Source organism: Melopsittacus undulatus, chromosome 4 (assembly GCF_012275295.1).
Source record: "Melopsittacus undulatus isolate bMelUnd1 chromosome 4, bMelUnd1.mat.Z, whole genome shotgun sequence".
NCBI classification, from domain to species: domain Eukaryota; kingdom Metazoa; phylum Chordata; class Aves; order Psittaciformes; family Psittaculidae; genus Melopsittacus; species Melopsittacus undulatus.
In genome coordinates this window covers 28,124,101-28,139,954 of record NC_047530.1, presented here as the reverse complement: position 1 = coordinate 28,139,954, position 15,854 = coordinate 28,124,101, and the positions used below count along the sequence as shown (strand labels likewise).

General features: G+C 39.8%; 1 protein-coding gene across 1 annotated transcript in view; it reads left to right on the top strand.

Moving 5' to 3' along the window:
- Positions 1-10,648, top strand: part of UNC79 (unc-79 homolog, NALCN channel complex subunit) — a 111,886-nt gene extending 101,238 nt beyond the window's left edge. The window contains exons 47-51 of the mRNA XM_031049359.2: positions 408-594; positions 1,938-2,135; positions 4,281-4,358; positions 8,552-8,593; positions 9,276-10,648. Of these exons, the coding sequence (XP_030905219.1) occupies positions 408-594; positions 1,938-2,135; positions 4,281-4,358; positions 8,552-8,593; positions 9,276-9,476 (706 nt within the window). The 3' untranslated portion in view covers positions 9,477-10,648. The remainder of the gene's footprint in view (positions 1-407; positions 595-1,937; positions 2,136-4,280; positions 4,359-8,551; positions 8,594-9,275) is intronic.
- Positions 10,649-15,854: the final 5,206 nt, after the last annotated feature.

Sequence of the window (15,854 nt, the reverse complement as noted above, 5' to 3'; positions counted from 1 at the left end):
GTAAGGTATGGTATGGTGCCTGCCTTGGAGCTTCCTGTGGAATGAATTCCCTGCCCTTGTGCTGTCAGCCATGTGCTGTCCAGGGAAGCAGAGAGGAGCACTCCACTTCAAAAAACTTCCCATCTGATGATTTTTGTCTTAAAAATCACTTTGTAGTGAACCACTGAATCTGAATGTTTTAGGCTTGCATAGAGACTGTGTTTTAGACCCTCCAAATATGTTCTGTTGGACTTGCTAGTGGTATGTCAAGTGCCTTAAGTTCTATGTGGTTCTAGTCTCCCCACAAGCTGTACCAATGATCTGTGCCTCTAGCACACTGAGACTGCCTGGAGTGCACAAGGATTCTCCATATTTTGCGGAAAACCAAAAACCTTAGCATCGTTGTAAAATCCGCTCTTTCTTGACAGGCCCAAAGAGTTCATAGAATGTGTATCACACATTCGTTTGCTGTCCTGGTTACTTCTGGGGTCTCTGACACACAATGTTGTCTGTCCAAATTCTCCATCATCTTGCATGCCTATTCCACTGGATGCGGGTTCACAAATTGCTGACCACCTTATTGTCATTCTGATTGGGTTTCCAGAGCAATCAAAGGTAAGGGATTCTGTGTTTTAAGCGGAGATGTGTTATATATTGGCCTTATTATTGCAAACATTTATGTCTTTGTAAGGAAAAGAGAAGGGGTAAAACATCATTGAAACCTAGGATTTAGGAAATCTGTTTTTTCTTGCATAGCTGCCGCTTCGTGCATAGAAAACTGGTGATAAAACTAACTACAATTAAGTTTGAGATTCAACAATTTCAAAATATCTCAGGAATAAGGAAGAAAAAACTGAATTCCAAATTGAAGATTTAGCAATGGACATCTCTGGGTCAGATGTCTCAGAATATTATTTATTCTAGTTGTATAGTAGAATTGGATAACCTATAAATAATGTTATAATCAAAAGTTAATTACAAGCAGTGATGGTTCAAGAGTTACTGCACATCATAAGCCATCTGTGACAGTAGTTTAACACAGATACAGCAGCACTCTTTGACAATAACCAGGTTTTTATTAGCAACAGAAGCAGAATGATCACTCATTTATCATCTACATAAAATCCCCCTTTCTTTCCCCCCACCCAGCCAAGACAGTGGTGCTTCCCATTCATTTATTTGGCCTTCTTTCAAATGCCCCTTCCCAGTTACCAAGCAACCCTTGCAATGTTTGGTGCTGTCATACTGCCACAGAGCATAAATCACTGTTGCATTTGTAAACTGAGAAAACATCTTGGACCAGGAACATCTTTCTTGTAATGAATTAGTTAACATCCAGCACTCCTGGAAGCTCAGACACTGTTATATATAACACTTGTTAGCAAAGAGCCATGCTTGAGTACACAAAATGAATTCTCTGTTAGCTTTTCAAAACTTACTTCCCTTGACTGTGAAGAGTTCTGTCCCAGCAAGGTAGAAATGGGTGACAGATTAACAGAAGATATGTAAGATGATGTTTTGTGTATAATGTCATTTCTTTCAGGTGATCTGAATGACTTACCCCAGCAACAGTTTTGACATGGAGTCTTATGTGCTAGAGCCTCCAGGCTTTCCACAGGCTGTGGTGGAGTTTTTCATCAATAAAGTCTCGGAACTAGTCTTGATTAGCTGTTTTGCAAAACTAACCTTCCCTTTAAAGCAGCTCCCCTTTAATGCCATACACTAAGATTACCGGGGATGTGTGTTTACAAATGCATTTTTTAATCTGGAAACATAAAAAGAGGTTTTAAACATAGGGAAGATACTATCAAGTGCACTTGACTTACCCGTTCCTAACGAGAAGGAAATATGTGGGAAAGTGACAGGCAAGACTGCACAGTGCTTTGATGGAAGCCTGTGCACTGTATTGCAATACACTTATTTAAATAAACATTTTCCTCTATTTTCTATTTCTACAGACATCTGTTCTGCACATGTGTTCCCTCTTCCATGCATTTATATTTGCTCAGCTCTGGACAGTGTATTGTGAACAAACAGCGGTAGCTCCAACAGTCCAGAATCAGAACGAATTTAGCTTTACAGCAATCCTTACAGCCCTGGAGTTCTGGAGCCGAGTGACACCTAGCATCCTACAGCTAATGGCACATAACAAAGTGGTGAGTTAGGTGCTGTGTACAGATTTAGTACAGATTAAACTCAGAGGGCTTGGCAGTGTTTCAGTGGAATACATCAGACTATGAATAACATCATAAAGTAACTTCAATACTTTTGAGAAATTACAAGGAAAGCTAATTAATAGTGGTTAACCTTGCCATGGGTCTGAAACAGGATCTAGCCAGAATGTGTCTGAAACAGAATCAAAAGCTAGGATCACCGCTTGTTGTACTAAAGGCTCCCTGCGTAAGGTCTCATTTTATATATCTTCCTACCCGTCACAGTGGTCCTATTCTTTCATCTGACTCTGCCTAACAGGAGCAACTGTTTTAGGATAATTCTGTAAATATCTATCTAAATATTTTTTTAACTATGTAATGGTGAAAAAATATGCAAATGCTGACACTTGACTATTCATAACCCCTTGGTTACTCATGAAAAATAGTCTATATAAATATCTCTGGAAAGATTTTTGGGTAATGAACGACTTGAAGGAGGTATTTCTGGAGGTAAGGTTTGAAAAGGAAGTGTTTGTTCAGAAATTGTCCAGACCATTTTCTGGAAATAAACAAATGCTTATATCTCAACTACTCACTATTGTTGGAGCAGCATAATAACATAAGAACCCAGAGGAGTTCCAGCACCCTTCTCATAGGTGCTACCTTTGCTTCCCATTGACAAATGATTCCCAAGTTGAGAGCTTGTTTCTGATAGGCAAGACATATTGTGATTCCCAACTCCCAGAAAGCCATGGCACTTCTGTCATGACTTGTCAAAACTTTTTAACTTTAACTGAGATGGTAGATAGTAGCTCTGACTCTGGAGAACCTGATACTAGTTTGAGGGAGAAAGATTCTTTATATATGGCCCAATCCTCTGAGTGCTCTTAAGGTTTGGGATTTTCATTCTTTGTTTTACTCTTTCAAATGGAGACTTTCTACCTACATGGATTTTTTTTTTCTGTAATTCCCCTTTCCCCACATGAAACATCTTTCACCCCAGCCAGGTAGGGACCCTTTGAACTGTAATTGCATGCTGCATTTGGAAGTCATTTAACCTGTTACTGTTTCCTTACGTCTTGTCCTTATCAGACAGGGACTCCCCAAGTTGTAATTAAATAGTATTTTAGCCTCTAATATCTAGGGATGTCTCTGTGATTGACAAACCACTCTTATGAACAGTAGTTCATGGAAGCACCATTTGAATGAAAAGGAAATGTACATAACGTTTCTAACTAGGCAGTAGTTTAGTCAGACACAAAGGCTTCTTGTCAAGCCTTAGGACAAGAATATGACCTGGAAGTCCCAAGTTCCAGTTCTTTTTTTCTGAAAGTATCTCATGATGTGGCCTTAGTGCAAGTTATTAAACTCTCTGCCACAGCTATTGCTCTGTGTAATGTAGATAATAATACTTGCCTGTCTCACATGGGCATTGTAAGGTTAATTAGCTCATGTTTGTAAAGCACTTTGAAGATGAAATGCACTACATAAAAGCCAAGTTTATTATTATCAAGGGGAATTTACACATAGTTCAGACAGACGCTGTAAATATCACTGCCGTCTAAGTATTCATTGCACCTATGAATTAACACAATATAAAACAAAATCTGTCTACTACCAAATAACTAATATTTGCATCTGTCATAATTCATGGTACAAAATGGAAGAATTATGGATTTGCTGCCAGTTCAGAACAATAAATTGTCTTTTGATGGGGGAAAAAGATGGGTTTTGTGGATATGTTAATTTTCAAAGATTCAGCAAATAAAAATATCTGTTTCTTACACACTGATTGATGAGAACTACACAGAAAGGCACGTCAAAGGATTTATGATGTCTGAAAAAAACAAAGCTGAAGGCAACTTGTTTTGATGTGTGATCTGAATTGAAATACCTCAAGCACTTTGGAATATTTAACAGATAGGTGCTGCATCAAGGAGAAAATAAGTAAAGAAAAATGTCCCTTGTGTACTCATGTAATATTTAACTTTATATGCCAGTGGCTAAGAAATGCACATCTAGTGATTCAGTATAAGTGCTAAGCAAATACAGGGAGATTCTTTTTAGACACTGTTGGCTTAGCTTGCAACACTATTATGCTGGACACTAATTTGGTTTTATGCTTGATTTTTCCCTTTCCCCTCCCAGATGGTGGAAATGGTGTGCCTGCATGTGATCAGTTTAATGGAGGCTTTACAGGAATGCAACTCTACTATCTTTGTAAAGGTAGGCATACCACACCATGAGTATTTAGTTAATGATGTTGCCTGTCTGTCATGATTTCCAGGCATATTGTCCTCTGCTTCCCCTCCCACTCAAAAGAAAAAAAATTAAGTGGAGGAAGTTGAGGTCGATTGCTGTTGCAGAAATAAAACCTGGTAGAGCATACAAAAAATAAACTCTCTAGTGAAAAGACCAGTCATTGACTTTTTTACATGTTTTCCCACTGCATTATTCTGAAGGGAGTTTTCACATAAAATATGAACAAATCAGGCAGTTAAACACACTGTGAATCTAACAGAAATATGTTGGGTTTTATTTCTGCTGCTGGTATGAAGGAAAATTCTGAGTCCTTTTACTACAGTCTTTTATGGTCAAGCAGGAATTGAAAATAAAGTAGCTAAAACTGAAGGTCTTGGCGTCAACTAGCGTGAAAGTATTCATGCTCATTGTGAAAATACAGATTTAGAGTCAGTAATGACTTGATTCACTACAGAAGCTTGGGTACTAAGGGATGTTAAAGTGATCATGCCCGTCCCTGGAAGACAGGGCTTCTCTTTCAGCCAGTCCAGAATGCCCAGAATTTGACAAGGATAGAGAATGTTTTTAAAGCTGTGAAAAGAGAGGCCTTTAGTGCCAGATTCCTGTCATGATTCAAATGAATACTTTCAGGGAGTTACATTTGTTACTATATATCAATAATATGCTAAATCAAAGAACATAGTACAAAATCAAGCTCATTAACCTGTGAAATTCAAAGTTAAGGTGTTGAGCTTTCTTTCATGTGCAGTGGATGGGACATGGAAGAGTAGCAAAATCTCCTCTATTTAGCCTTAATGTGAAATCCTGCAAGAACAATATGCATACATGATAGCATTGATGGCATTATAGGATTTCTAGTCCCAGGTTATGATTTTTTTTTTTCAAAACTAATTGTAAGAATATTTATTGTAGAGCTGAAAAGTGTCTTGGTTTTGGGAAAGACTTACTGTATGTATAAAGTCCCTCAAAGAGGCAGAAGGAACCAGGAAGTGGGTAGCATTTCTGTGATTCAAAAAAGATCAATTTTGAGAGACTCTCTTCTTCAGTAGCTGTGAAGATGATCTGGACTTTCTTCCTCCTGTTTTGGAAGTCTGCAAGGAAGACAATTCTTTGAATATTTAGTTGACTGGACAGTTTTTGGGGTAGCTTGTTCTGTTCTAGACCTTTGTTGGCCTGCCCTTGATAATGAAACAATTTTATCTTGTGCATTAACTTTTTTTTCTAAATTTTATTTTAGATATAAGCCTTTCAAACAAGGTTTAGTTTTCATTGACAGTGTAGTGAGAGAGCTTTTTTTTTAGCAGAACATTCTCAATACTCTTATCAGAAATTAATTTGGCAAAATTATTAATTCCCAATGACTTCCTCTTGGAACTGAGCACAGTAGCCTTATAAAGCCTGATCATTTGACATTTATAGAATTGTACTTAATGTAGTGCCTTTTATTCCACCTAAGGAATCAGGTGTTGCAAAAACTTCTTTTGTTGATGAAATAGTATGGCTGAGGACACACATATTTTTAATATACCACAATGTGAAGGTGCTGCATGTGACATGTAGCTAAGTGGATTATGGGATAGCTATCTTAGGTGGCCATTTTCTGTACGACAACTGAGGGGAAAACAGATCCTAAAACAAAAGAGAAAGAGATGTAAACAATTCAACTGTCCTTCACTGAAAGAAGAGCTTTCTTTATGCCTAAATACTCCTTCATCTCCTCCTTGTGTTAGTGCTGTGAGTTTTCCTCCTCCTGTTACTGTGTTTGGCTTTGCTATTATATTAAACTCATGTTGATAGCATTGAAACATGTCTTGATTGCTTCCTATAGTCTGTTTTCTCAGAGGATATTTTTTGTATCTTACGTTATATTATCTTTACCAGTTTGGTGATGAAAACAAAGTTTATTTCAACTGTTATGTATTTATTTTTTTCTAATTTGGAGTAACATGTATATACATTCACAGACGCACACAAACCCACATATATATTTGATTCATTATATTTTCCTTTGAGGAAAAGCATTCTGCTTTAAGAGGGCTGAAATGAAAGTGTTCAGCTTTCCTTGGGCTTTTCTGTATCGAAGGAACTGGGAAACTAGCCATCCCAGGACAGCCACTGATAATGGAGACCAGCTCCTTGCTGATTCCAGCTCTCCATCTGACCATCAGATGTATGTCTGAGGAATTTGGAAGCCTAGAACAGAGAACGGAGCAGCTCAGCAACCACAGTGTTTTTTCCAGAGAGCCAAGGGGTTAGGCAGATCCAGCAGCTGCTGGGTAGATCTCTAGGGAATTGGGCAGGCAGCAGAGTTGGGAAGCCAGAAGAGCACAGTGCTCAACCTGTTCTCCACCTGATTTCCATCAGAACTTGCACTGGAATCAACATAATTCTGTTGAAAATATAAACTATCAACAGTGTGTGATGGCGTTCTGTTCTTCCAGCTGTTTTTTTTCCAACTAGCTGTATGTATTCTTACTTTGTGAAGAAAAGACTGTCTGGAGGTTAGGCAATAAAACTCAAATGCTTCAATAAAAATTTCTTGTCTCATTTATCTAACTGGCAGATGTCAGAGTGGAGGGTTTGCTTGCTTGTTCCTGCAGCAGGTTTCATTTCCCTAAATGTGTCCACACCCTGGAAGACAGAAGTGGTGCTGGAGGACAATGCTCTGTATCTAACCTTAGACCTCTACAACATAAATATCAATATGACCTAGTTTCCATGAGTGCCCTTTATAGTCAGTGGAAAGAAACAGGTGTTTTTGGACGTGATTCATCTTGATCTATTTTAGATACCTGCTATGGGGCGAGATGAACTGGCTGTGAGAAGTGCTTAATTTTCTCAGCTGACTGTAAAAGATGTCTACTGAGTTGATTCAGTTGCAGAGAGGTACTCTGAATTTTCTGCCTAGCTTCCTTCCTTGCTTAACATACTTCTGACGCCAGTCCTGTCATCACTGCCTAGCTCCAAAGGAACTTCATTACTGATGGATGAAATTTTCAGTGACATTTTGTTGGTAACAGTGGGGCTTGGAACATGGCTTCTCAATATGCTTACCTGTTCCCTCCTCCAAAAAGAGCATGAGAACTTGCGGTCACTGGTCTTATTAAGCACTTGGTGTGAGAGCTTATGGAAGGATGTACAAGAACTCGCACATCTGCTGCATCTGGCTGCATTCCAGCTGTTTTAGCATTCATCTGTCTGTAAATGCTGAGGTTTGAATATGATTCTTCATGTGGTAGACTAAGTAATCAGTCCTGACAGGGCTGCATATGCTTCTCCAGCAAAAGGGCACTGAAATTGAAGTAACTATCATTCCTTGCACAAGGGAAATAGCACTTTATCTAATGTTGTCAATAGTGATTAGGTTTAACTTGCAGCTCCTGGTAGTGTAATTGGCAAATTGCAAATTTTAATGCCATTTGGAAGAACATTTTAGAACAATAACATCAGTGGTTAAATTAGTATTGGAGAACATGAATACTTCTGCTAGAAATGCCTCTCTGTAAGGCATGAGCTTGTACTTACGCAGAAATAAAGGTTCTCTGAAGGACTGAAATACATATCAATCCAGTCATAGTTGACAGATTCACAGACCTCCTCACCTTGTCATTCTAGATAGTTTTCACCTGTGCTCCCAGGCCTACAGGCCTGTAGTGAAGCACTGTTGTGATTAGTGGCTTATAAATGCTGGTTATCATTTAAAAATCTGGGCTATTTCTATTTTTAGCAGCTTCTACTGGAGGTTTTTTTCAGTTCTTGATGTATACTTTACCATGCAAAATGTTCACTGTATTTATTCCAGTATTTTTACCTGCACATACAGAAACACCCTCACAAGGAAAATAAGAAGTTATTTCTGTAGTAAGTTTTTGTGTTGTACCTTCAATGTTGCTTTAAACAAGATATCAGTAATTACTATTGGTGATTCATCAAGCTACGCACAAGGGAAGCTGGCTTCTTTACCTCAGAGTTATCTGCCCCATCAGAGGATATAATTTTAAAATAACCACATTTCCAGGTTTGTGGTTCAGGCTTTGTCCATTTGGACAGCTAAATGTGTTAGATACACCCTTTTCTGTCTCACAGTAATGTTTTTCTGTCTCACAGCATGTTTACAGTCGCTTGTATAACAATAAAATGTACCTCTCTTCTTATAGCTCATACCAATGTGGCTGCCAATGATCCAGTCAAATCTAAAGGTAAGTTGTTTCTAGTACCTTATCTTTTTATTCTTAGTATTACACGTTTCTCTAATTCGTGGAAATAAGATCCAGACTTTCCAGACTCTGAAAACAGACCATATCAGTGTATCCAGATAAAAGTCTGAAATGTGAGCGTATACGAACACCATCAGCTAAGATATTTATCCTGGGATCAGTACTGCTTTTCCTTCTGAAACACTTTTTCCTACCCTGGTTCTGTGGCAGGGCCTTTCCTCCCTGTTCATTGAGATTGATTGTTCCCTGAGCTGTGGTTTTCTTGCTGTCTTAGGCTTGAGAGTCCAGTCAAGTCAGGATTAGGACTCTTGACTTAGGAAGTGGATTTGGCTTCTACAGCAGGTCGATATTTTGGGCCTGCTTGCTTGGGTAAAACTGTGCCAGCTGGCCCTGTTTGTAAGAGAGAACAAGGTGATGAGTGTTGTTCGCCAGTCAAGAGGATTTTGGTGATGAGAATAAAAGCTTTGGAGTTGGTCTCTGAGTTGGTCTGGTTTCTGTAAGCACATTTACCTTTCATGGCAATGCTGCAGTGCAGGATGTTGAAGAATGAAATGTGACACTGGAGCAGTGGAGGAACTTTCCCTGGCCATCAACCAGTACCTTTCAGACTGCTGTATTCATGTAGTGAAGGAAAGAAACTGAATATTTTGCATTATTTTAACAGCATTTATCTGCCGGACTCCAGCTTCGCCTCCAAGCTATCCAGAGCAATGTCAACCATCACAGCCTAAGGATGTTACAGGGGTCAGGACAAATGAACAATAGCTCATCTGTGCTCCGCAAGTGGCTACAGTGTACCCAATTTAAAATGGCTCAAGTAGAAATTCAGTCGTCAGAAGCTGCATCTCAGTTTTATCCTTTATGATTCATGTAATTTGTTCCAAATGTTCACTTTTAGCCAAGCAATAACAGGGGTAGAGCTGTAAAAGACCATTTGTATAAATCAGTATACAGAGTATATACTGTATCTATACTTTTTAGCCTAGGAAATACTGTGGAAAAGCTTATAATGGATGAAGCTAAGAGCCTGATCCTGCCAATCTTTGATTTTACTTAGGATCAACAGGTTCTTAAATCTGCATTCATGAACATGTATTTGCAGCATTGGACTTAAATCTATCACATTGTACATATCTGATCACTAAGATATCTTGTTCTGAAATGTTTCTTTATATTATTTTTGAAGCTAAGACAACAATCACTTTTCTTTAACTTTTTTTTTAATAGAATTGTGGGTATTCACAAACACGGAAGTGCTCTGTTGCTATTTTTTGATGATAAAAGAAAACAGGGGTTTTAGGAATCTTTATAGGAGGATTTTTTTTTGTGGGGGTATGTCTTTTTTTTAGATTCACAGCTGGCAATGCAATAAAACCTGTCACTATAAAACCGTGATCTTCTAATGAGACTTTTTGTCATCATCTTCTGGGAAAACAGCAGCTTGTAAGGAGAGTTATTATAAAGTGCACTTAGAAATTAGGTTGTTAAACTGTGCTGATTTGTTTGTCTTTTCTTCAGTACTGTTTTCCAAAACTGCCAAGTCTGATTTATTATTTTTTGAAATATTGCTTTTACTTACTCCATTGATTCCGTGCTGCTCTTCTTTGTAGGTTTCATAGAAGCCTCTTTAATTTTGTGACTACTGTATTGTATTCTTCTGTCAATACTTGTAAATGGTGCAATTAAAAATGGATATCCCACACCTATTCTTGATGTCTACAGAACTTATATTGCAAACTTCAAGAGGAATGTGATTAGACCTAAACTTTTTCATAATGATATTTATGAATCAAAGCATTCTCGTACTGTTGTATTAAGCATGATGTTTAATAACAGATTGATTTTAATATCATTAAGAGACTCAGCCAAAGCTGATTAGAATCTAAGGAGACTCAAGTCAGTGGATTTTATATAAAATTGTGAGAGACCGTGATTTACCACGATTTACCACCTCTTGTAATTAATACTTAAATCTGTGCAATCACAGTTGCATTTTCTGTATTTTTTCCTGTAGTGCGCTGATTAGAAGAATAACAAACCCACATTTAAGTTGTGTACTAGAATGCTATTAAATTCCTAGTCTTTACTACCACTCTCAGAATCAATGTTTTTCCTCCCTGATGGCATGGAAGTGAAAAGGCATATCTGTAAAGTATGCTTAGTTGTTTTGAAGGGTCAGTATTTCCTCAGTGCATTTACTAAAGAAAAAATGCATATGTTTGCAGATAGGCCATTGAAGTATCATTATGTCTTAAAACCAAACCAAAACACCCCAACACCCCCAAAACTAACTAGCCAACCAGATGACAGTAAAACATGCTAGTTTGCTTAAAAGATGCCCCTCTCTGTGTTTTCAGTGGAGACAAACTGATTTGGCTTTCCTTCCTTCTCAGATACACACATTAATAGAGTCTAAGCTTAGTATGGACCAGTATATCCAAAAGAAAATCTAAGATGCATTATAAGCTATTTAATTGTAAGTAATTTTGCTTGTATTTGCTTGAGGTGAGCGGCAAAGTTTTTTAGTTTCTGGAAAACTTTTATGTCTTCATATGAAGAGTATTAAGAGATCCACCAGATTGTAATTTCTCAGTATTTCAGGCACTCATTTTTGCCATGCTGAATTGAGATTGCACAGACCTGCATGAATTGATAAGGGACAGCTTCTTCCCAGATTGTCATGGTGGTAATGAGGGTAACATTTTCTTTCTCCAGCTTTTGACTGGCTAAGGGAAAGAAAGAACAAAAATGATGTAGAGAATGCAGCCTGGAAGATTGCATGAACAATGATTAGGGATATTTTGACTACCAATAACATAAAACAGGGGGCTTGTCCAGGTATGTGTAGTTTAACACCTCATGAAAGTCTCTTGAGTGCACTCTAGGCATATGCAGAAGTACAGAAATCTGCATTAATATCTTCACAGTGCCGGAGGTCAATATACAACTCAAGTGAGTCACCCATATTATCTCTCTGAAATAGCCCAGAGCAACAATTTATATTCTGTAGGAAGATTGGGAAGTAAACAACGTTTGGTGTTCCCTGAAAAAGCTACCAAATAGCAGAGGCCAGTTTTCCTGCTCTGCTGTGCACCCAGCCTGGCTACGTGTCTGGAGATGTGTCACCAGGAGCAGAAACCATTCCCCATCTGATCATTGAAAGCTGCTGTTTAAGAACAACGTTTAGGCATCTGTTGCAGTAAGCTGCTTAAATCAGTGCCTGTTACCGAGCCTGACCTAGTAAAAGAATCAATTCACTGTGTGTTGATCTAAGACATTTTCAACAGCACAGGGCACTTGGGGTGAAGAGATGGTTAAAACCCCACAGTGGCTATGGTGTGCCATACTGCTGGATTGTGTAATTGGTGTCCTGGAAGCGAGGGTAACCTCTGCGCTGGGAGCCTGGCAGTGCTTCCCTGCTGCCTATTGAGAAAGCCCCTGTCTGAGCTACACACAGGATCACACAAACAAAGGGCTTTTGCAGCACATTGGTTACTATCCACATACATGCCTTATCTTATACATAACATTTCTCTAACATCTCATTAGAGCTGTGGCAGGTTAAAGGCCCTAAAAACATAGTCATTTTTCTGGCTGTTTTCCATGCTATGATAACAATGTGCTCTAGGACTAATGAACATTCTGGGCCCAAAGATCTCTCTGAACTCTGGCCTGCAGGGCCTTCTTTCCAGCTGGATGTAGCTTACCAGAGCTCAAGGCTGTTTAGTCTTTGTTAAGCCTGTCCTGGAACAGGCTCTGCAGAAGAGGTTCCAGTGCTGTTCCCACAGTGGCACACAGCTCTGTGAGACGTTCATCCAGTGCTTTTCCTTGTTCCATTTTGCTGTGACTCTTCAGCAGGACTGCAGTCTATATGCTTTCCATGGGGTATGAATCTTGATCGCATGAGAGCCATTTAGCCAATGGTGTGGGTCAGGTAATAGAAGCAGTGACAATGAGGGCTGGCCAGCCTGGTGAGCTGCTGTGGTGTCTGAGGCCTGGACCTGGGGGGCTTTCAGCTGTGACTGTGTTCAGTCTGTGATTCGTAGCTTGTGTCCGAGGAGCAGGAGGTTGTGAAGAGCTTGCAGAGCTGGGGAAGGGTGGCTGGTTTCTCATTCATGGTTATAAAGCATTAACATGGAAAAGCAGAACCCGTGACTCACTCACTGGAAATCTACATCATTAGCTGCTTCCCAGTATTTTTCTGGATCTGATAAATACCACAGGGCTGCCAGCTGACTGGCAAGCAGCCTTCTGTGCACTGCCCTAGGTAACCTCTTCTGACATAGTGTTTAACCAGCTCCCCATCAAACCCGACAAGCCATGCCTGTGAGTGGGGAGGCTCTAACTTTGATAGACATGAAGTAGCGCTAGGTCAATTTTCTCAATGTATAATTCAGCAGCTGGGCAATGTAACTGTTACAGCTGTTTCACTGCTTTAAACCCTTCCAAAAATGTACGATAGCATGCCTCTGAAGTTTTGCACACAGAATAAATGTTTTATAGGTAATAGTTTATTTAAGCAGGTTAGCTTTTCTGGCAGCTCCATGGCTTTCATGTGAAGTCAAATTGATTGCAGCGAAGTTGTTTTCTAAACCTGTGAATGCTTGCCGTGAAGGAAAGTGTCAGTAAAACAGAGTGTAAAGGACCATCACTAAAAGAAATAAATAATTGATTAAAACTGTTACCCATTTTGCACTACTGAGGAGATCCTGTGTACATGGTGTTGATTAGTGAGATCCAGAGCAAGTGCAAGCTGCTAGATATGTACTGAAATCTACAGAGAGCATGATTTATACCTGTTAAGGAGCAAGCCCTGTATTTGTAGCTCAAAAGGAAAAAGGTCTGATAATGTGAAGCAACTGAGCACTGCAGCAGTATGTGTTTCTGGTGCTAGTTGGTTTCAGGGAGGTGTGAGATGAAACTGCTAAACTGCTGCTGCTGTGATTCAATCTTTCTCCAGAAATGTATATTCAACACGAGGTTTTACCATCATTGCACAATCAAGACGGTGATGGAGGGTTTCTTCTTTAGCAAAGAGGGGGTAGCACATTTGTTCTCCTGTGTTCACTGTGTCTCTTCAGTTTGCTCTGATCACATACAACTCAGAGCTCAGCATCTTCCTAAACCAGGTTAGTGATCCAGTAGCTGCAGCACTTTTGCAGTAAGATCTTAGGAGATCCTATTAACTGTACCTGACCAAAGAATTTTTCAGCCTTTTAATAATATCATAGTAATAATACTGGCATTTTCCTCCCAGTGTTCATCACCAAGCTGGCTCAAATGTCAGATGCTCATCTGCCCTGTGTGCCACTTAATAACAATAGCCCAGATGTATTTCCAAGCCTTCCTAGGAAGAGTGTGAGAAGGCCAGATTATTTTACCAGCTAATTTTCTTAGACCAGATTTCAGATTGAAAACGTTTTTTTTTCCTTGCACCAGACCCCTACATCAGTCCCAGCAACATCGATGCCTGGATCCCAGTCAGAACTTTTTCAGGCTGTCTCTGATGATTATTTAAGCTCCACTGAGATTTGTCAGGGTGATAAAAGCTGTACAAGCCTGGAAGAAAATATGCTTTCTACTGATTTTATAATACCCAGACCTATGCATCCCAAACCTTTACAGACAAAAACGTCAACATAGCAACTGCCTGTTTCAGAACCTCTTCAGCAGCAATATTTATCTATGTTTCATTGTAAGTACTTTAATATTTTTCAACATGGCTGTCAAAATGAATTGTAGATGATTCACCTAATGTGTACTAATTTGCAAATTAATGCTATTAAGTGAATTAAGCTTAACTGATCTGCATTGTCCAATTATTAATCTGACTCACCCATCCACATATACAGGAGAAGTAGCCTCAGTGGGTTATTGTTCTGTTCCTTTTGAATCACAAAACAGCTGTTAGTTTTCCCCAGCTGTGAGGCTGAGATCAAACATTAGGGCTGCTGAAGATGCTTTATTTCAAATGAGGGTATCAGAATGGGGAATTCAATAATGTTGTCTCAAGTGTCACAGAGTGGAGCAGAATGACATGGCTTGGAAGTGAAATCCACAGCAGCACTTCAAGGCTCTGCTTGGTCCCAGCTGGAGTGTATTTTCCTGCTTACTGTGGCATCAGTCCTGGTCTTCATAGGATATGCTAGTGAGGATGTGTCAAGGAGAGGGGAGCAAATATCCAGCTCCCCTTTATGGCTTCCACTGATAGATCGGCATATAGTATGACATAATACTACTCCCTCACTGCTCAGCAAAACAAGAGGCGATTTGTTGAGACCTTGGTCTCCTTTACCTCTTCATGAATGTACAGAGCATGGCCTATAGGGACCTGAAAACCTAAGGAGGAACTGTTCCTGCCCTGTTCCAGGTATGGCGGGAGTAACCTCACACATGCTTTAGGATGTGCAGGTAGACCTGTGCCAGTCTGAGGTTGCCAACCTTTCCAGCTAGTGTTTTACTGAGGAACCTGGATCCTAAATTTCAGCCAAGGTTAGTTTTCAGGGAAGTGATAGCTGCTGGGGATATTTAAAAGCACACATATACTAGGGTTCAGTTGAGGTTTTACAAGAGAGTTCCAAAGCAAAAGTTCGACATAACCAACATAGTTAATATAATCAGCACTGGGTCAGCTTCTCCTAGGTCAACTAGCATCTGAAGATGCTGGGAAACCCTTCAAGCTAGATCTCAGTTCATATCTAGAAGGTCATTGCCTCACATCACAGGCATTCGCTCAGTGTGCTTACCATGGCCAAAGGGTAGGAGGTAGCCTACCATGAGCAGGACAGAGTGGTAGCACATATCCGAGTTGTGCCCATGCTGACTATAGAGCCTGCGACCAAGCTACTTCTTGGGCAAAGCTTTTACTGTGCTTCTAGGCAGCTTGAACCAAATCCTTGCTACCTCTGTAGCAGCAGTTGGTCAGACCCCTCATGGAAAGATGTCAGGCTGTCCCGTTTATCTAGCATTAGTTACCACCAGTATCCCTGAAAAAGCAGAGGAGAGAGCTGGAAGCATTGCTGGGTACTGGGGAGTGAACACGCCTGACAGAACATGGAGATCTGTGTTCCTCCTGAAGGTGCTGCGTGGATTGTTTGAGAGCTGGGCCCTTGTTCAGTAGCAAGGACACAGCAAGCTTTCATAGTTGAAGTCCTCCTTTGGAAGGTATCAGCTGCTTTGTTCACGGAAGGCCTGCATATGCTGTGTGTTGATTTTTCCAACCCCTAGGGGTATAACTTTTACA